Here is a 21,433-nt window from a genome sequence, read left to right on the forward strand (position 1 = left end):
TCATCATCAGATTCCCTGTGTCGCAATCACAGATTACACCAGAACATGTCCCACTTTAAGGATCAGTCTGCAGTGCAATTAGGAACATCTAGAGCATTTTAAGCAGTGGCAATCTGAAAGCAAGTCTCTCCTTCCCTGCCTGGAGCAAATGTGTATGATATGTGACATCAAAAAGCCTACTGTGCGTCACCAGCAGTTGTTTATAAAGAATCTATTTGATCGGGAAAACAAATGCTCTCAGAAAATACAAGAAAAATGCATTCAGTGTATAGTTTATAAAACAGCTAATTTACTGATTGTGTCCATTTTAGCCTTGTATGCTGAGACAAGAATTTTTTTGTGTACAATAAGAGAGAAGAAACCATGCAGTCTTACCTAAGTATATCATGAAAAAAACCTTACAAATCAAATTAATTTCTTAAATTCTGTTTCTAGCTAGAAGCCAGCATATGATTTAGGCCTAGTTTTGTTTGTAATCAACCAATATTAATCTAGAATAGTTCAACTGCTAACACTGGAATTACAATGGTCTAAAACTTGAGTTAGAGGAATCTTAAAATACAGACAGTAAAATTTAAATCTAAACCCAAATATCCCTGAAGTGTACTAGATGTTTGGAGACTAATGAGACTGCAGTTCATGCCAAAAATAATCAGTTTTGAGGAATCGGTTTCATAGCTTCATCCTTTCCACTCTAAAAACTCATTTCAGTGGCTGTTACATAATTCAGCCTGAACTCTTGCCCTCGGTGGGATGCAGCTGTCTTGGCTCTTTGTGGTGATGGGATTTTGAAGGGTTACCAACTGAACCCCTGAGAAGATATGATGCTCAAGATCATTGCTTATATCTAATTTTTTATTGGATTCTGTTAAAAAACCCTGTATGCCACCTTGTCTCTGGACAGGATCAGGATTTCAATTGGGACTAGTGGTATAGGACAACACTCGAGGCATTTTTCATGTTGGAAAAGTAGTAGTTAGTGAAAAAAACATAAGTGCAATAGGAGAACTATCCAAGTGTATGCACCTTTTCAAACTAAAATGATTTGTAAGGAAATGAGAGTACTCTGGTGTTTAACATTCTGCCACTAATTATAAAAATGTATTGGTGCATAGTTACTGGTATACGTGCAGTTATCCATTACAGCAGGTAATCATTCTGTTTAACAATGATTCCGAATTCCAGTTTCACTGTGGAGAATTGGTTTGTGTCTGAGCTTAAATAACTGATTGCACACATTCAGTTGCTGGGGAAAAATGTGTTTCATTCTTATACTTTAAGTTTGGAAGTACTTACATTTATGAGGAATTTTTCTTGACCTGCTTGCTATAGCAATAAAAATTGAGCTTGAAAACTTGGTTCTGTCTAATCTTCATTTATAGCTAAGGTTTTTTTTTTTTTTTTTTAAGGGAGAAACTGCTATTTTAAATGAGTAACTCCAGGAAATGTATCTTTACTTTGCTTTAAATAATCCAGTTCCAACTTTCTGCTATACTTGTGCTGCAAGATGAATAAGAAACCTGTAGAACATTAGCTGAAAATGAAAACAGTAAATGAAGTAATACCTCGACAGCTGCCTTTGCTCTTTCAAATTCCTCCTCCAAGGAGTGATTTCTGGAGAGAAGAGGCCCTCCCCAACGCTGCTCCTTAGTTGATCGTGCCTAAAAAAAAAAAGAATAAATCAGAAAGGGATGATATACTCTCTGCCACATTTCTGAGTTATTTCCTTAATTGCCTAGAGCCCCAAATGGCCTTTTTCTTGGGCAAAACTCGTTGTGTCCCTGCATGAATTCCTCTGAATTCTCTTACACTGTAGCAGAGACCATTCCTCATGGGAAGCAGAGTAATTTATCTTTTCTAGACTTTTCACTCAAGATGTGTGAAAGATAAAGAGACATCGAAGAAAAGACAATGCAAGAGTTGGGCTACAAAGGGAAGAGCTGACTATTTCGTACAAGACTTCTACCTTAATTGTTCCTTCTCCTGCATTATGACTGTGACAATGCATTCCTCTCGCTATGCTCCAGGAAGAAAACATCTCATTTTCCCTGTACATTTTGTATTTTTCTTTCAGGTTCTGCTTTGGGATCACATTGGAGAGCCAAGTCTGCTATGGATTTCACTGGAAGGACAAATCCTTTTTACAATCAGCAGCTCTCTCTTCTGTGCCTTACTGTCAGTTCTATCAGTTGATCCCAGTGGAAGTACATAACAAGTTTCTCCCTGTTCTTTTATTAAAAACATTTTTTTTCTTTTTTTGCATAAAAGGCACAGTACAAAAACCAAACAGTGTTCAATGGTGGCATAGAAAAGCACAAAGTGGCCTAATCTTGCTAAACAGAGCTCTGACTGCTAATCCCTTCCCATGTTTGTCAGAGGTTAAACTCATTAGCCATTTGCCTGACCACGGTCCCAATTGCATTAATTTACGTGATTATATTTCTGATGACTGTACTTGTAATACTCAATTTCAATGAGCCACATTGCTAAAAGACTAATTTTGCTCACTTTAGACTCATTGGACTGTATCTGCAAGTGTTGGAATGTGCACTGCTGGGATGAAAACATCCAATACATTCCTGAGTTTCATATAAGTAATATGCAATGCTTGGTCAAACACGTATGTCTGTGTGTGTACACACATGTTGTTTTGCCTAGAACAATGACATTCGTTTGTCAATCTAGCCCTAAGGTTTCTGGTTTGTTCCTGAGTCTTTGGTCTCTCAGATAGAGATTGATGAGTGAAATGTATGTTAGGTTGATGATCTATGGTTAGAAAAGAATGATACAGCAAAATTTCTGTGAGAAGCACGTGGTGGCGAGGGGTGCTGTGTGTGTTCTCTGTTGGTTTCTGGACTTTGCTGCAAGTGACAGGAAGCACAGAGTGTGAGGGAAGGTCTACACTGAGGATCTACTGTTTCTGCTTTCACATCTACTACCTCTGGTCCACGTTGTTTGGAAAATACTGTTTTTCTTTGGTGAGGGAGGCCAGGAAAAGATTTCAGATTGTCATTGAAAACATACCAAGCCCCAATCCTATACACAAAATGGTTGTTTTATTGATTAATAGAATCTAGGGCAGAAGAGGTAACTGGTTCGAGTCATCCTTTTGTCTATATATCACATGATGGTATTTGTCACTCAACATCTGCAGGATGAAACTGATGTTCCACAGAGAAGAAATTGAGGTTGTCTGGAATATATGTCTTTGAGGAAGGTGCTTGGATTTAATTTAAAGTTATCAGGAGACCTTAATCTTATCACATTGTTTGCAAATTTATTTAATTGTCCTCCTTGTTTCTCTTGTTAATTTCAGTTTCCAACTATCCCTTCTTATTCTTCTTTTTCCAGTAGTTTAAAGCACTTTTTAGTACACCTTATTTTCTCTGTGGAAAGATACTGATGACTTTAAACAGGTTTTAATTGTCTTTTAAATCATATAAAGAGATTGAGATCTTAAATTATCTCATTATGAGGCATTTGGATTTCAACCTTTTTTGTGTCTCTTTTACTCTCCCTCTTTATTTTTTTATAGCTTTATTTTTTTATAGCTGTACAGACAACCAAGGTGAATCTTATATTCCAGTACCTGTCTTGCCTTTTCTCTGTACAGAAATCAGGTGGTCTCCTATCTCCTGCTAATTATGCCTGCCTCTACATGCTCTTCCTGCCACAGTACTGCACAGGGAGCACTCATGTTGACATCCTTGTACACTCTGAGCCATAGATTCTTTTCAGATTGCCTTCCAGCACAGTGTTGTAAGTAGAGCATGCATTCTTGTTCTGAAATGTATGATTTTTCAAGTGACTGTATTGGAATATGTATTTATACAGATGTCTTGGTCACCAGCTCATTTTTATGACTCCCTTATTTACATTATTTTAATTCCACTGTTGTATCATATGCAAATTTTGTCAGGAATGGCTTGCATATTTATTTTCAGATCATTGATATTGACAATCATCGTTTCTCTTTGGAATCACAGAAGAACACCCATGTGATTACAATTCCTAGCAAATAAGTACTGTTCTTGAGATCTTAGGTTAGCCAGTTTTAATCTGTTTAATAGCTGCTTTATTCATATTGTATGCTGCTAATTTTAAAATCAGAATATGTTATGTTAATTCAAACATCCTGCAGAATATCAGACAGCAACATTTATCAACCTGACTTGTAATGTGATCAAAGAATTAAATTTGGTTTTCCTGACACAAAACTCTGTTGATAGACATTAATTATGTCCTAGCCTTTTCATTATTTACGAGTTGGCTCTTGCAAAATGTTTGATTACTTCCACTTTTTAATCTTTTGTTTCCAGTGACTGCAGTTTCCTTAGGTCAAGGACAATACTGTAAATCATGATGTTCAGACTGAGTAGTACTGCAGAAGGGAAGAGTGAGCTTCTGGGGGTAGTAGAGAGGCAAGAAGGAAGAGGACAAGAAGCACAGAAGTCCTGTCCTCTGCCACACGTCAGAGTATACGTATTGTCCCTGCATAATCCCCCCAGAAATATACTTTTTCCTCCATTAAATGCACAGCCAAAGGGGAAAAAAAGAAGTAATTAACAAAACCCACATAAGCTGCATTTGCATATAGACAATGCAGACTCATATTCTGAGTTTGATACCCAGAAATGAAAGACCCCACATATAACAAACATGCTGCCTTTCACTAGTGCAGGAAGAGAGGGGGGCTGAGAATGGAGTGCCAGCACTGGAGAACTTAACATCTCCAGCTAGTGATGGGGTGGGACTCTGCAGCTGTGTCGTGGTTTAACCCCACTCAGCAACTACACACCATGCAGCCACCTGCTCACTGCCTTCCACCCAGTGGGATGGGAAAGAGAATCCGGAAAAAAGTAAAACTTGTAGGTTGAGATAAAGACAGTTTAATAGGACAGAAGGGAAGAAAATAATAATAACAAGAAGAATACAATAATAATAATAATAATAATAATGATGATAAAAGAATTGGAATATACAAAACAAGTGATGCACAATGCAATTCCTCACCACTTGCTGACCGATGCCCAGTTAGTTCCCAAGCAGTCATCTGTCACCCCCCAGCCAACTCTCCCCAGTTTATATGCTGGGCATGATGTCACATGGTATGGAATATTCCTTTGACCAGTTTGGGTCAGCTGCCCTGCCTGTGTCCCATCCCAGCTTCTTGTGCCCCTCCAGCCTTCTTGCTGGCTGGGCATGAGAAGCTGAAAAATCCTTGACTTAGTCTAAACATTACTTAGCAATAACTGAAAACATCAGTGTGTTATCAACATTCTCCTCATACTGAACCCAAGACAGCACTATACCAGCTACTGGAAAGAAAATTAACTCTATCCCAGCTGAAACCAGGACAAGCTGCTTCCCTTAAGGGGATCCCAAGGTGGGATATGGGTCAGGGTGGAAAGGGTATGTCTGAGGCATGGACACTTTGCATACACTGTGGTTTGATATGCTCACCACTCTACAATGGAGGTGCTGTAGCTGACCACTGGCTGCTGTCTTCAGGGACAAAATCCTCCATTCCAATGCATTTGCACACACTTTCCTGCACTTGTAGTCTGCTTATGTGCTGTTGGACCTTAACTGTTAGTGAGAGGCTTAAATAACAGTCTTAACTTTTGAGCCGGTCTTCAAATAATGAGCTTAATCTGTTCCTTGTAAATCTTCATTTCATTAGAGTAACCTACACCTGAGGAGAGCTACGGCCATTAGTCTTACTGTAGCTATTTGGGAGAAGTGGGAAATAAATTTTGCATTCTAAATATTGTTGACCCAAACTGCAGATTTCTAAGGTTTACTGGCTTTGCACTATATCTTTGTCTAAGAGTGCTGACATATTAGAATTAGGTACAGTTTTTTAGCATGTCCAGGTTTTTGTGCATGCATTCTGGGTGAGCAATAAAATATCTGAAATGCTCAGGGAGGCATTTAGAAAGTTAAAACATGAGCAGACTTTATGCATATACAATTGAACATATCTCCCTCTGCAGTCTGTAATTATAAGAGAAAAAAAAAACCACTTCAAAAAACACCCAAACACTGTAGGATATCTCAGTACTAATAAAAGCATAACAAGGAACTTTCCCGAATGGCAGATAAAAGAAAGAACAAATATACTTTGGGCCAATGCAGTTTAAGAGTTAATAATACGTAACGTATGATGTGAGTAGAATACTGAGAAGCAAGACAGCCATTTCCAAAGACAGCCACCATGCTATTGCCTGTTCCAGCCTTCAAACACATTTCTTCCTTATTAATTCAAAGCTTACCTTTGGGATTTTGTATTGGCATAAGTGCTGGTAAACACAGGATTTTCTTAAGAAGATTGTGTAATGATGAAAATGAAAATATGACCTAGTTACTTAGTATTTCACTTTGAGGAACTAAATCTAACATGTCAAAGATGAGTGATGAAGGTGATTGTCTGAGAAACTGCTGATGAAAAACTGCAGCAAGTTTAACAAGATGAAATCTTTAGGGTATGGCAGAATCTGTTGCATATGCAAAGGTTACCCTTAAATGAGATAGACAAGATCTATAGAGGACAAAGTATGGAAAACATATGCTTTGATAAAAGCTCTAACGTGATTTCTTTTACAAACAGATTAAGAACTCAATCAAGATAGATGAGCCTGTTTGTTGGGAAATGACAACTTTGACAGTCGAAGTATAAGCAGGATGAAGCAGGCAGTGAATGAAAACACTAAATTTCTAAGTAAACTACCTAGAGTAAGAACGCAATCTCACTTCAGGTCAGTTCTCTGCACTACTAATTACCAGTTAACAACATTTCATGACTTGAATGGATCACGTTTGAAAAAAAGCAGCTTATGATAAAACAAAAGAAAACATGAAATATACCAGAACAACAGATGAGGATATTATACTCTGCTTCTTTTTCAAGTAGGCTGATTCAACTTCACATTATTTTGTTTTGAAATACCAGTCATTTTACAAAATAGTATGGAGCCTCAACTTATACTGAATTAAAAATCTGGATTTTTTGCTTCTGCAGTTATTCTAGTGGAAGATAAACAGGAAATAGACCATATAAAGTAGAGATGTTATATTCTAAATTTGTAACTGCTTTTATAGAAAGCCACAGCACTTAAATTCTGTGACTGTCTACTTGATTTCCACACATCTCGGTTGAGCACAAACTTCCTGACATGTAGATCTATTAGGCTGAGGAACAGCCTCCTACAAAGGGGTTAGAGGTACTTAAAGACAAGCTGGACAAAGCATGTGAAAACACACTGTCCACATCAAGTGGATGATATTATGCAATAGATCTTTTCCATTACAAAGATGTATAAATCTATTGTGCAGAAGGGAAAGATATCATGCATTACAACTAGTTGTAGGCTTTCTAAAGGGAAAAAAAAAATCTGTTTGTAATGTAGAGATGGCAGGGAACTAAAGGAGACTTTTTTTCCTAACCAAAACACAGGAATGGATCCTGATAACTGGGTTCTATTTCTATTTTCTGAAAAAAACGATGTATAGTCTCAGGAAAGACATTTGGCATTTTAGTGTCTCATTTTTCCATTTTCAAATGAGGCTATTATTTTCTATTAATTTCCAGATATTCCATCTAACAGAAAGCTTTTAAAGACCAGACCTAAAAATAGCTGTGGAAGAGGAGAAAATTATTTTCAACTAAAAGTTAATCCACCAAACAACTCTCTCTTCCCCCTGCCAGTGGCATTGGCTGAACTTGAAACCTGTCAGTTAAAAAATAAGAAACAGGAAAGAAGTTATATAAGCAACCTGATCTATGTGAATGCATATATAAATGTATGTTTCTACATATATATGCATACATACATCTCTAAAACTACACAACTCTAATCATTTCCACAAGGTCCTGTCCAATATACGATATGACAGTGGAATTGGGCAAATCTACAAACCTTCAGCCCAGAGCCCTCTGTATTAGAGTTCCTTCTCCAGCAGGAAAAAGTCCTTTCACCACACTGCTCTCTCACCTGTGGAGATAAACGGCTAAGGAATGTTGGTCTAATGATTCCTTCCTGTATTCCTTAGCCATTTCCCAATTTTGGGTATTCCTGGTTGACCAAGAGGCCTTGAGAATAGATATATTGCAGGGAGAGAGAACCATTAGAAGCTTGCATTTCAGAACCGGAGGAAGGGATGCTGTAAATTGTAGTTTGAAGTCTTTCTCTCTGTACAGGAAGGTCACAATTCATTTTACTATTAAACTCTGAGTGTTTGAGATGCTGATCTAGGTAAGTCACTTTCATAACATGTTAATTTGGAAGCTGTGTGAAGAACCAGTTTATGAATCTTTTAACTGTTGATCCTGAAAATACCCCTTAAATAGTTCTTCCAGAATGTGAACGGTTAGCCAGTAGGACAATTCCTACTTGCCTTTTTATTGTTAATAAATCTACCAAATCATCTTACCTGTGTTGCAGGTGCAAGTTCTAATTCTGACGTTGAATCAGAGTCCAAGGCACTCTTGACGTTAGTCAGCTCAGACTGTGATCTGTTTTCTGTAGACCTGGAAAGAATGCATTTACATACTCATCACTGCACACTAAGATACACTGCCTTATGTCTTTCAGGTTCATAAGCATATACTGATTAATTAGGTTATTTCTTTTAACTGAATTGTTTAACTTGCAGTTATCAAAAGTGCCTGGACCCTTCTCTGTGTTTGCACTCTTACGCTTTTCAATCACATGCAGACAATAGTTAATACAACAGAACAGAGTCAGGTCTGATTCACCAGTAGAGCCCTGTGTATATATTGGCACGAAAGTAGTATAATGGAATAAAGACTTTGCCTCTACCACTACGCTTCTGTTTCATAGCTAGGCAAAATGAGGTTAGGCAATGACACAAGACTGTACCTGCAGTCAGTGTCTAAGAATCAACCACCACATCGCAGTACTTCACCTTGGCATATGTGCATTTTTGTGCTACAGTATCCTAATATTCTTTCTTCCTAGAAAATGAAACCCTGTAGACCAAAATCAAATTAACTGAGCAAAACTTGTGTAAAGCTCTAAGTTAATGAAACACCCAGATAAAGGGCAGGTTAAGATACAGGATAAGCACCATTTGGTCAGAAAACTGCTTCTAGTGTATGAAAATGCTAATTATGGTCATGCATAATGTAGTGAATGAGTGTTGCTTACATATCAGGAAGGCAGCAGAATTAATCTATATGAACTGTTCCCAATAGCAAAGTCCAATTCTTCCCCCATTTACATCCCCTGCAATTTTAGTTGAACTGCGTGAAAGAGGTAGTACTTGGCTTGGATATTTTATCTTGCCTTTTCCAGTTATACACAGAAATTCTGCCCTCTTGGTAGCAAAACCAAAATACACTGGATATCCAGGGACTGTCAAATCACTGCCAAGTATCCTTTTTTACTCATTTTACTCACATCTTTGTAGTTGGTTTTGGATCACTGCGTGCCTCTGTAGAATTCTCACCACCATTTATTTAGTAATTGCACCTGCTACTTTTCACAACATTAAAAATTGCTGGCAAAATGTCATTTTATAGTGTACTTGCTTATAACACATTGTCCAAAATGTCTGCTTGAACACATATAATGTAATCATAACAGATTTAATAACATGACTTGTCATCAAGCGAGCATTTCTGTGAATTAAGGAAGCTGGACTGGAAATATTTTTGTAAGGAAAGCAAAGAGTTGTACCATAAAAGCTCTTTTGAAGGAGCTCTGGATGATGATGATGATCGCTCTGCAGAAGGGTGGACCTTGCTACTCCTGTCTCCATGAAAATTGACATCATCCCATTTCTCTAGCTGTGTCTGAATATCAACTGAAAAATAAGAAAAGAAAATAGGAATCTTTTAAAGAAACTACTGCAGAAAAGTTTACATGCTCCATTAAATGTAGGTTATAGAGAAAATGTTGCCACCAAAGACTGTATTTTAGTTAAGGTCCAATATACAGAAATGTTGTGCACCTTTCTAGCTAATACTCTGTGAAAATATTTGGTAATTCACATTTTTCTAAATCTATTAGCATTCATGGTCAGAATGTCAATGGAACTCTTGGTTTACAATCAGTGATTTGTATGTAATTTAGATCTGTTGATAAAATTATACTAACTATTTGATAGTTTGGGATATTTTTAATTTCCTAATTGTAGCCAAATTGTAAAAATAAAACTTCTTTTAGTGACTACCATTTAAAAATGGCTGTGTAGGCAACTGATATTATTCAGTCATATGTTGGACTTGCTTTGCAAAAATTAGATGTTCAGCTCCTGTTTGAAGATAAAGTTCTCTAAAAGAATTTCTGTGCTGATAAATTGAAGATTTGCTACCTTGGTATAAATTACATTTACCTTGCAAATTTCTCAGTTGCGGCGCAAGTAATTTAGTTTGGATGGAACTAAATTAGATTCACCTTTTCCAAAGCTCATCTATAGATCATGCTTGGCAGGATATTGAGTTGTGTTTGGGATTTTTTTTCAATCTGTATAAATATAGCTCTTTTGTCAAGAATGGATTTTTTTTTCTCTTGTATGCATAGATAAAGCAGTATTTATAAATATAATGTGTTTTTCTGACATCTGCGGTTCTGAAAAGGACATCCAGTATGGGCTTCCTCTGATTTATGTCCTTTACCAATTTCTCATGATACCCCTACAGATTTTTCTACCATTTTACTCACCCTGACTAAATTCTTTATTGAAAGAATCCTTTCAAAACTTTATTTGCACATTTAGTGACAACTTAATTGGTATAATGGCAAAGGCAAAAATGTGTTCACAGTGTTTCAAGATTAAAGTGTTTCAAATAGTTTATAATGTGGGACAAAGGTTACACTCCCTGCTAAAATGCGGTGCAACAAAAATTCTGGTGTTGCTCCTTATTTTGTGATAGTAGCAAGGAGAAACTTGTGCTAAGCAAGGCTATGTAGCACTGATAAAATAGCTACACTCTTACCTAAATCTAGTGAAGACTTGTCTGAAACTCTGACAGTCTGGACTTTCTGCTCAGTATCCACACTGATAAGGTCAGAATTGTCTGTCTTCTTTCTGTGGGTTGAAGCTTTTAAGCCTTCACTTCTTGATGGATTCTCTGATTTCTTTGCTTTGTTTTGGGTTTGTAAGACAGGTTCACTAAGATCCAAGAGATCCAGACCTGTTGATAATACTTAGAGACAAAATGTTAGGATTCAATGTTGTTTTAATTCAAATAGCTCACTTCTTAAAATTTGTTTTAATTGGAAAAAAAATTACTGATGTGTTTGCATTTGACTAGAGTAGATGTATATTTCCTGGCTAAAGATGATGACCAGCATATTCAAATATGACTAGGGATTTCAGTTGCTTAACTGGATGCAGTTTAAAAAAGCTTGATTTGCATAAAAGGCTCTTCCTCTGAAAATCTTAAAGACATCTTAGGTCTTAAGGATGTGGCCTTACTCTACAGATTTTATGTTGTAAGGGTTCCCTGTACAATTGAGCTTTTAGATAAGATTTGGTTTACTGTTATGGTTTATCAAGTACTGGTAACAGCTGCTTAGGGCACTACTGTTATGCCACAGGCCATTACAGAAAAAGCTGAAGAGTAGACAGCTTCTTGGGTGGACTTCTTGGGTCATAAAGGAATAATGGTGTGTTTAGTAATGGTTTCTGCTGTTGTTGCTGTTTGTCTTTCAAGGGAAAAATATTGAATATAATTATAAATTCTACTGTTATTTCTATTAAGGACTATAACAGTGTGTTCAGTCTCAGTTCTTCATTTAAAAGTTGCTTGAAGAGTAACACTTAAAATTCTTTAGCACATAAAAGATAGAAAAACTCCCTTTTTGTCATTGTTTTATAGGGCAGGTGTTTGTGATAGATAAATTTGTATTATGGCTTGCAGTGCTTTATCTATGTTCTTGGTAAATACTGAATGTCATCAGTCTTCATGGAATAAGAAATTTTTGTTATTAAATGAGTCTAGCCCCCCCCCCCCGAGTCTGATAGATATTCAAGGCAGATATACGATCTACAGATACTTACTTTTTTACAACAAACACCACTCTTAAACAACCTGAAATATTTCTATTCATCCCTGTAATATCTTTAGCTATATATAAAAATAAAAAATATTATTTACAATTGTTATTTAATCCAGTGTTCCAGTTTTTGTTATTAGAACTTGCATATTGCTTTAGACACATATTAATTAGATGTGATGATAATCACCCAGCTGTCAATTATTCATTCAATAATTTGCATGTATATAGATTTTAATTAAATGGCTTCTAACAAGCCAAGTCATTTTATGAGATAGCAATAGAACATAGTAGTGCTATGCCGATTTTATTGTATCTCAGCTGATCTGCTTAACCACTTTGATTACCTTTGCACAAATACAGAATAGAGGAGGCCAGTTTCTAAAAACACTTCCAAAGGACAATATACTTCAAATATAATTCAAAAGGCTTTCAGGATTCACCCTTGCTTTTTATTATCTGCTCTACTATCTCATCACAACACAAAGGAACTAAGAAATGTGTTAGATTAATAAAGTGACCAAACTCAGCCTGGATAAACTGTTTTGACATCTCTTCCCTTTTGTCTGACATCCCATCCAAGTTTTTATTGAAGAAAATCTTTCTAAAGTAAGGAATGGGTTTGGTTAAAATCAGACTAAATGTGGCTTTCCCATAGGTTAAAATTCTGCAAAAAAAAAAAGATTGGGAATTGGTCAAACTGATACGTACTTCCTGTTGAACTTAAGTTCACTTTAATTCAACCCCAGAGATCTGCTAGAATACATGTGGTTTGGATCACATCAGATTTGTCCTCAAATGTAGTGAACAAGGTTTTTTCTATTAATAGATCAGGCAATTATAATTTAATACTAGCTTGTAATTTTGTACAAATAGTAACAAATCAAGAAATCACTTGACAAAAATGTACTGTAATTAAGATAAAACTAAAATTATTTCTCTCTAGTGAGGGATGGTAAAGAATTTTGTTTACCTGCAGTGTTTGATGTTACAGGCCTTGCAACAGCTTCTGGTTTAGTTTCACAGAGAAAGTCATCAATGGAGGGGCTCAGAAGGGGTCTGCTTTCTTGTTGCTCGTTCACCAGCTAGCAACAAAAAAACCCAGGGTCACAGACTGTTGTTGTGATGCAGAATTTAAAAAAAACATATTATCACAATATCATGCGCTTTATTTTTGATTGTGAGAGAGTAAGATATTGCAATTAGAAGATGTACAAATAGCTCTGGGTTAAAATAAAAAACTTCAGTCACTCTTTTGGGGCAAAATTATATTCCAATTTTATAAATTGCACAAAAATAAAGCAGCAAGGTGATTTTTCCATAGCAACTATTGCTTATAGGGCTAAAGTATACAAGGCCTGATGTAACTCCCTTCAAATCAATGGGTGAAGTTGGCCTTCTCTATCACCAGGAGACTAAGCAGGGCTTTTTTAGTATTTGGAAGTGGTCTTTTTTTCACAAGTAACATGCCTCCCCACAGAACTTCCACAATACCCTTTCATCTAGGAAATATGCATTAGCCCATTAAACAATAACCTGCTGAGACAGAAAACACTTCTCTGCAATACAAAGACATATGAATGACAGTGGATGGAGCCTGGTGAATGTATGAGCTTCCTGCATGAGTTTTGACTGTGTGAAGACTCATAATACAGTTTTTATTTATGAGCAGTTTTCCCTGTTTATTGTAATTGCATGAATGCATTGGTTTTCTTCTGCTACCTAAAGGAAATCTCTGTATTACAGGCTATTTCATGTATTAGGGATTAAAAAGGCAAAACACAAAACAGTCTCAGAAATAAAAGTCTCCTCTCTGCAACCTATCTCTGACTGGAGGATCAAGACCTATGCTGAGCTGGATGGATGTCTGATGGTGTGCCCTGTATTTACTTTATCTTTAATAATGTGAAAACATGTTTTCCCTCTGTCTGTTGCTTTCATCTGGAGCTATTTCAGCTTTACTTTTATCCTCTCTGCTCTCCCTCTCTCCATTCTGTTCTCACTCTTTTTCCATTGTTGAATTTTCAAAATTTTCTCTCAGATATATTTGAACTTTTAAATTTAGGATGCTGATATGGACTAGAACTCGCAAAAAAAAAAGGTATTTACTCATCCTTATTTTATATTTGTTAATTATGGCATTTAGCTACTCCAGTAGCAGGATTGCCTCTGAAGATATTACAGCAAAACAGCTTAGAATCACTGTTGCTCAGTACTTGATTTCTGTATTACAAAGTTGCAAGAAAATACCAGAGCTATTGAAATAAAAAGCCCATTACTTTGATGGATCAAACATTTAAGCTGGTACCTAATGCTGACTGACTGTATAATATGTGCACTTATTCATTTGCCCAGGACCTTACAGTTTTGCACTGAAATACCGATTTACATGAGTAATGTGGAAGACAGATGAGTGATTGCCTGCCCAACTGTGTGTAGCAGAACGTGCAAATGTGGGCACTTAATTTAGAAATCTGGCAATGATACTGTCCCAAACTCTACTTCTGCACATGCCAAACCCAGACTGCAGATGCACTTTACAGGTGACTTAATCATGTGCTTTTTTTAACTCTCCAAATTCATTGTCCAGGTTGCTGTCTCATTCAAAGCACAGAAGTTACTTGCTTAATTAAATCTCAACACTTGATTGGAAATTGCATTTATACCCACTGCACACCTTCGATTTCCATTAAAGGTGTCTCTACAGTACCCACATTATCTCTAGGTCTATACTTTTACCTAATACTGATATTTAAGAAGACTTCATTTTTCTATTTATGATTCGATGACAGTCCTCACTCATTTCTATTGGTGAAAAAATGAAGGTGGATGTCTAGTTGATTCTTGTCCAAATTACTTTTAATATTTTAAAAGTTTTTTTATGATCAAATCCAGTTAGCAGCAAAAATTGCTTAAATACTTTTTCCTTTTTGCATTTACACACCCCATTCTAGGAACTAGCATTAGTAACAGCTGCTGCACTTCTGCAGGAAGTTGCGTATTCGGGTGAACATAGTATCTAGCAGAAAGACTGACAAAGCTTCTGGATCAGCTGGATCTTCAATGATCTATTCTTCGATACACTAACAGCATAAAGAAAAGTCCTACACCATTTGGAGGAGGAAAGGAGGGAAGAAAGGAGAGGTTCTATAGAAGTCACTGTAGATGTAAAGACTTCATAGGAAATATTCTTATCTATAAGAGTGTATCAATAGGGTACGTTATCACATAAGATTTGGATGCTTATCAAGTTTCCCATTACATTCCATGGAAATTTTCTTTGATAGGAAAGAATGGGGGAAGGAGGGAATGAAGAAGGATTGAGAACCAAGGCAGCCACGATCACTCACTGGAGACAGTGAAGAATAGAAAATCTGAAGACCAATTGGAAAGGCAATTTATTGCCCAAACGTGTTGCAGGGGTAAGAGGATAAACTCTGGAAAGACCAGCAATAATGCTAAGACTCAGAGTTGTGGAGGGGAAGGAGACTAGAATCAACAAAGATCTGAATTTCTCCAAAGTTCAACTGAATTGTGAAGTAGCAGATGTCTGGCAGATATTTTTTCTTTTCAAAGCTGCTTATTGCGTCCCTGGACATTTCTTTATTATGTTGTTTATAGAAAGAAGACCTGCTCAGCAATAGGCCTTCATTATTTTGATACCAGCAGTGTATTGTTCAAAGTCCCTTGATAAAATTCTACCATCAAACTGAAAGAAGATTGATGGTATTTTCTACTTCATCAGTTTTACCAGCAAACACCAAGATTTAATTTTTACTAAGTTGTGTCTTCTTTCTGCTGCATTTGCAGCATTTTTGTTTAATTAGAAAACAAATAGGTTCCTCTCCTCTGACACTCTTACTTTGTGAACATACACACTAAATTCATCAGAGATGGGCCACCCAAATGAGCAGAGGAATAAAGAACACATTTTACAGGGAGACTAAAAGACTTTGACTTCCTTAGGCTAACAAAATGAAGATTGAGTAGGAATATAATTATTCTTCATGTATACATAAAGGGAGAGTGGTTAGATGACATTAGAGGAGGAAAGTTGTTTCAGCTATAGAGAAAAGTTGGCATGACAAAAAAGAGATCTAAACTGGCCATGAATAGATCTGGTCTGGGAATTAAAATAATATTTCTAACTATCACAGCAGTGAAGTGTATGAACAGTATTTTTTTTTAGAGTAGGGGGACAAAAAGCTGACCTATTTAAAATGGCTTTTGACAAGTTTTCTACATGGCTGTTTATGATGTGATTGCTTTTGAGAAGTGAACTGCGACCCAGAGGATCCTTCCTAGTCCTGTGTCCTATGCTCCCATAACTAAGGACTGGAAGCTGTAGGAGTGTCTTATTAAAAGGATTGTTGCTGTGAAAAATATACTCCTTTCAACTGAAATATTTGTGTCAAACCAGGTAGCAAATACATGACCAAGCCTACTAATTCTCAATAAATACAAACTACATACGTATAGCAATAGAACATATTAGAAAAATATGATTTTGATGTGAAGCAGACATTTAATGATTAATCAAACCTTAACAGGTTAAAGAGTGCCATGAGTTGATATTTTTGCTGTAGAAACGCGGGCAGTGGGGTAGGTTTCTGACATTACTGTGTATGCAATGCCACTTGGTAAGCCCTAGGTCTCACACTTTGAATTTCATTTTGCTGCCTCATGTATTGTACCAAATTTATCCCTAGTTTAACTCTGCTCAAGTTATTAGAATTATATCAGGCACGAATTTGGAGTAGTGCTATAAAACATTCATGAGATGAAAACTATTATCTATATTAAAGTCATAATTTATGGTTCTCAAGCACCTTTCAGGGTGAATATCACAGAATGCTTTAAAACATTCATGAATCAAGCCTGGCACCACTGCAGAACTGAGAAGTATTATCTCTATGTTGCAGACGAGAGAAGCAAAGTGAAATTAAGCAAGCTACCCAACATCACCCGGCACTGGAGGAAGCGGCACTGGGAGCAGGAGCCAGGCGGCTGGCACTGCACCGCCGCACAGTATTTATGCCTTCAATATTTGCACACATGCCAAGTGGTATAGACTCAGCCTGTGAAACTGTTGATTTCTGAGTACTAATTTAGCCAGTGAGTGCCATAAATTCTCATAATATCTCTAAGAACTTAATTTTTCATTATGAAATTCATTTTAATTAAAGAAAAAGCCCACACACTTCTTTAACTGAAGGATATTTAAAATCTATGGAGGGTGATATTCCCTACTACCAATACATCTGAAGAGACTCATCCATAGTATAAAAAACTCCTTCTAAATTCAAATGAATTTTCTGTGACTGACTTCTGCTGTTCGACAGCACAACGGAAAAAGGTGCTTTTTTCTCACCTTTTCTCAGTATTGCTATTGGAATTTTTTCTTCCAAAAAGCGTATATATGGGGGGTTTTGGTGCTTTGGGAGAGATACTGGGAGAGTCAAAAGTGTCACCTGATGGCTGATATCAGCCCCACTGCTTGAATACACTCAAAGCAAGAATTATTTAGCAGAGATCTGAGACAAAGCACAGAAGCAGGGTCAGTTGCTGTGCTGGAGGCCACGTCTGCCATATTTCCCCTCAGCAGAGGCTGGGCGGTCCTGCAGCCCAAGGTACTGAGGGGAATCACCTGGTCGCCATTTTCTGTGCCCTGTCACCTGCCCCATCCCCAGCTGTATCCAATTATTCAGCTGATTTAGTTTCTTACCTGCAGCTGCCTTTGCTGTGGAATTTTCCTTTCCCCAGTGCTCTGGTTTAGCTAGTGGTGTCCGTGCTGCCCTTAGGGCTGCTGTGAGAGGAGGAGGTGGCAACAGCAGCTTATGGTGATTCCCTCTCTGGATGATCCTCAGGCCTGAAGGGTAGGTGGGAGCCCAATGAATGGTGGTGGTTTGGGGTCAAAAATATTAAAGCCTGGGTGTGGGTGTGCTGGGGCAGGAGGGGAGACATTGCTGTGAGAGAGGCATGGTGCTGGCCCCCTGAGAGGGAGTGGTGGCCATGAGAGGGATTTCTTCCTTCTAGCCGATATCCAGCCTGGTCTTAGCTTCCCTCAGACACTCAGCTGGCACCTCTTCCTCTGCCCTGCAGTCACCCCTAAATCCTCCCAGGCCTTATTTGCTCCCCTTGCCCCCACAGAAGCTCCCTGCCTGGTAAAACACCTTCCTAGAGCCTCAGGCCCAGGGCCTCTCCTCATGCCCGGCACTGCCCTAGGGAGTCTGCTGGGGGCAGAGCGAGCACCCAGCTGCCACCATGGTGGCAGCTCTGCTGTCCCATAAAAACTTGTTTTCTGCTCATCTTCAGGGCCTTTGGCTTATGGTTTTAATGCAGGTGCCTCTTGCGATGCTGGTGTCAGGGGTGGTGTGTTTTACTATGCCAGAGATCATGTGAGATTATGTTTGTATACAGCAACTGCTATGGCTTTGGTTTTGCTTTACTCCCAGCCTACATCTTACATTGTAGTAAGAGAGTTATGAAATACCTAGGGAGTAGCCTGATTTAAAATAAAAAAAAAAGGGGGGGAAGGGGAGGTAGTTCACAGGGCTCTGTTGTGAAAAGTTTCCACAGAGCAGCTTAGTTTGGCCTTAAGGCAGAGGGAGCTGGAGCACACCTGGTGCTCAGGTGAATGGCTAAGAGGACGAACTTCTTACCTAGTGTTACATTTACAGTTGATAATGTTCACCTGCACAACCTTCCCTGCTCATGGCTACAAGTGCTTTGCTTTCTCTTCCTAGAGTGCTGGGCTTATGCTGTGGGAGTGCTGGAGCGCACTGAGGCTGCCAGTAAGGTATGATCCTGACATCCTGTTTCGTACACTCTCTTACTGCATTTCCGATCTTGATCTGTTTGCAGTGTGCAATGCATGCAGTTTTCTTCTTTTTTTAATGTTAGTAGGGCATAACATTATGCTAGTCTTTAAGATAAATTATTTGGAATTTAAATTGGGGGGTTCCAGTCAGGCATAGGCAGCTAATTAGCACCTATGTTTTGAGCACATAGTGAACTAGTTCTCTTAAATTAAGTGCCTAAATTCCCTCCATGTTCAATAGGGAGAGATAATGCCTAGAAAAGCAACTCCAGAAGAAGATCCTGCCTGCCTAATTTAGGCTGTCCCTCAGGAGGCTCTCAAAGGCACCTAGCTTTCCCACTGGATATGTATGGGACTTATTTTAGAAGGACTGGTATAAGAGGCACCTAAAATTTAGATGTAATTAGCTACCCAAGTGAGTTGGATTGGATTTTACCCATTTTGTCACTGGAGGCTGATTGAATTACTCAAGGCACTAATTTAGGAAGCCCCAAACTACTAATGGGTAATCCCCTGTGCAGTTCAGCAGCAAAGCTGCTCCTGGGCACTTACACCTTTTGCTGTACTGCCCACTCAGTGTGCTGGTGAGGGTGTGGTTGGGCTGCTGACTGCATCAGTGAAATGATCTGACCTACAAAGCTCAGACTGTGGTAATGAACACATGATAATGAGCATAGGATAAAGCAGGAACCTTTTAACTCAGATTTTCTATTAGGAAATTGTATTTTTGAACTTTACTCTGAGCAACTTGTCTGCTGCTTGGGTGAGACTGGACAAAGAGGTGAGTTAATTAGATTAATTTGAGTAGTTTGTAAATGTTATACTGTTTTAACTTAACCAGAAGCATCTACGAAGGCATCAACCAACTTCAATCACTAATTATTTGTATGACACATAGCAATGGTTTCTTGATAGATAGACTCTGCGTGCGCCTGGCACATCGTGATCTTTGGTGGCACTCACTAGGACAGGAGGAAAAAAGTGAATTAATTTCCACTAACTAGTTATTTCTAAAAACTGATAAATGGGAACCACAACTAGAAATTGAGGTTATTGGTCTCTAGAGCATAACTGGAAGTACTGGCCTGACAGTAGTGTCTGTGGATCATTATCTTGGCAGGGTGAGAACTGGAAGACCTCCTTTTCTGCTTGCTGAGGGAGGTTTGGAAAGGGAACTCCTGACAAAATCACTAGTCTCATGCTAAAATTTCAAATTGCCTGAGTTATGTTTTTCTTCACCCACTTTTCTAGCATGTTTATAAATATTTCACAATCAAAATTACCACCTCACACACTTTCTTTACTATTGTATAGTAAGTGTGATCACTATTTCACTTTTTTGTATCATCCTTGTTCCTGGGTGATACTAATTTTTTCACTGTCACTCTAGTGTGAATTTATGTCCCAACAAAAACTGACATGCCAGCCAAATATTTGGTTTTCACAAGAATAGAGAATCCATTCACAGGGCACGCAGTATAACTAACTTCACTTAACATGAATTGCGGGAAGCTCTAAAACTGAGACAAACTCATCCCACCCTCCTGCAAAGAGCACTTTGGTGTTGCTGCCTCTCTGAAGACTAGTCTTGCTCAGCAGGTGATAACTGGTACTCTGTTGCTAAGTAGTAGGAAGTGTGTGGAGTGGCCTGTGAATCAGAGGTGACTGTCTTACCTGAAATCACACAAGCTAAGTTATCCCTTGGGGCTTAATGCAAACGACTGACAGAGAGCTTGTGTGAAGTCAGAGAAGCTGTGGGAGGATTACTGTAGATGCTGTATTGGATATTTAAATTCACATGCTAGCTGTGCTGTTTAAAACCTATGCTTGATGTCTAAATCTGTAAACAATAACATGCTTATGTTGTGTCTTCACAAACAGCAGTTGCATTGCTTGGTGATAACTTGCTGTGATCGCTGTGTCACTAGCATCCTATCTGTGTTTGTAAGGGCTGACCTATACAAGTTATGGTGTATTGTTGCAAGGTAGAACTAAATATCTCACAGTTCACCATCTCCTTCCCTCTCTTCCTCTTGGTCTGGCTAAAGGAAACTAAATATGGGAATTGTAGTTGTATCTGGCTCCTGCATTTTGGCCTTGTTCCAGCAAAGCACTTAAGTGTGTCCTGCAAAACTCAAGGTTAAGCATGTGCTTAACAGTCTTGCTAGGTCAGAGCTGTGGGGGAAGGGGAGGCAAGTTGCTCTTGTCATATTTCCATTGTGACTGACACTTTGGCCTCTACTGCTCATGTAAATGTAATTTACTGTAAAGCTGTCTGTTGCATTAATATCTGCATGCTCTACGCACTTTTTTTAAGTAAAGGAAGCTGTTTACTAAAATGGAGTGACTCCCTTTCCTGGGTGTCAGAAGATTTTATTTATTTTTTTCCCCTCACTTGGCTATGCGTTATTTTTGTGGTGTGACACTGCAATTTGTGTTTTAGCCTCTCCCCTTCCCCATATCGCTATCTGAACTGGAGAACTGCTCTACAACAGTGATCAAAGACAAAACTCATCATAGATGCTTAGAGATCCTTGAAGTAATATAGTCACTAAGAAATTACAAAATGTTCCTTTAAAGAAATGAT

The 21,433-nt window shown here is 38.0% G+C and overlaps 1 protein-coding gene across 2 annotated transcripts in view; it reads right to left on the reverse strand.

Moving 5' to 3' along the window:
- PEX5L (peroxisomal biogenesis factor 5 like) overlaps positions 1–21,433 on the reverse strand; it is a 41,820-nt gene that overhangs the window by 13,794 nt on the left and 6,593 nt on the right. Inside the window, exons 2-6 of one of the 2 annotated variants that reach the window (XM_075031447.1) lie at positions 13,000–13,111; positions 10,964–11,173; positions 9,702–9,828; positions 8,434–8,530; positions 1,566–1,661 (exon numbers count right to left, since the gene is read on the reverse strand). In XM_075031447.1, coding sequence (XP_074887548.1) covers positions 1,566–1,661; positions 8,434–8,530; positions 9,702–9,828; positions 10,964–11,173; positions 13,000–13,111 — 642 coding nt within the window. The remainder of the gene's footprint in view (positions 1–1,565; positions 1,662–8,433; positions 8,531–9,701; positions 9,829–10,963; positions 11,174–12,999; positions 13,112–21,433) is intronic. The other variant, XM_075031449.1, reaches the window with a different exon arrangement.

This window comes from Buteo buteo, chromosome 7 (assembly GCF_964188355.1).
Source record: "Buteo buteo chromosome 7, bButBut1.hap1.1, whole genome shotgun sequence".
NCBI classification, from domain to species: Eukaryota; Metazoa; Chordata; class Aves; order Accipitriformes; family Accipitridae; genus Buteo; species Buteo buteo.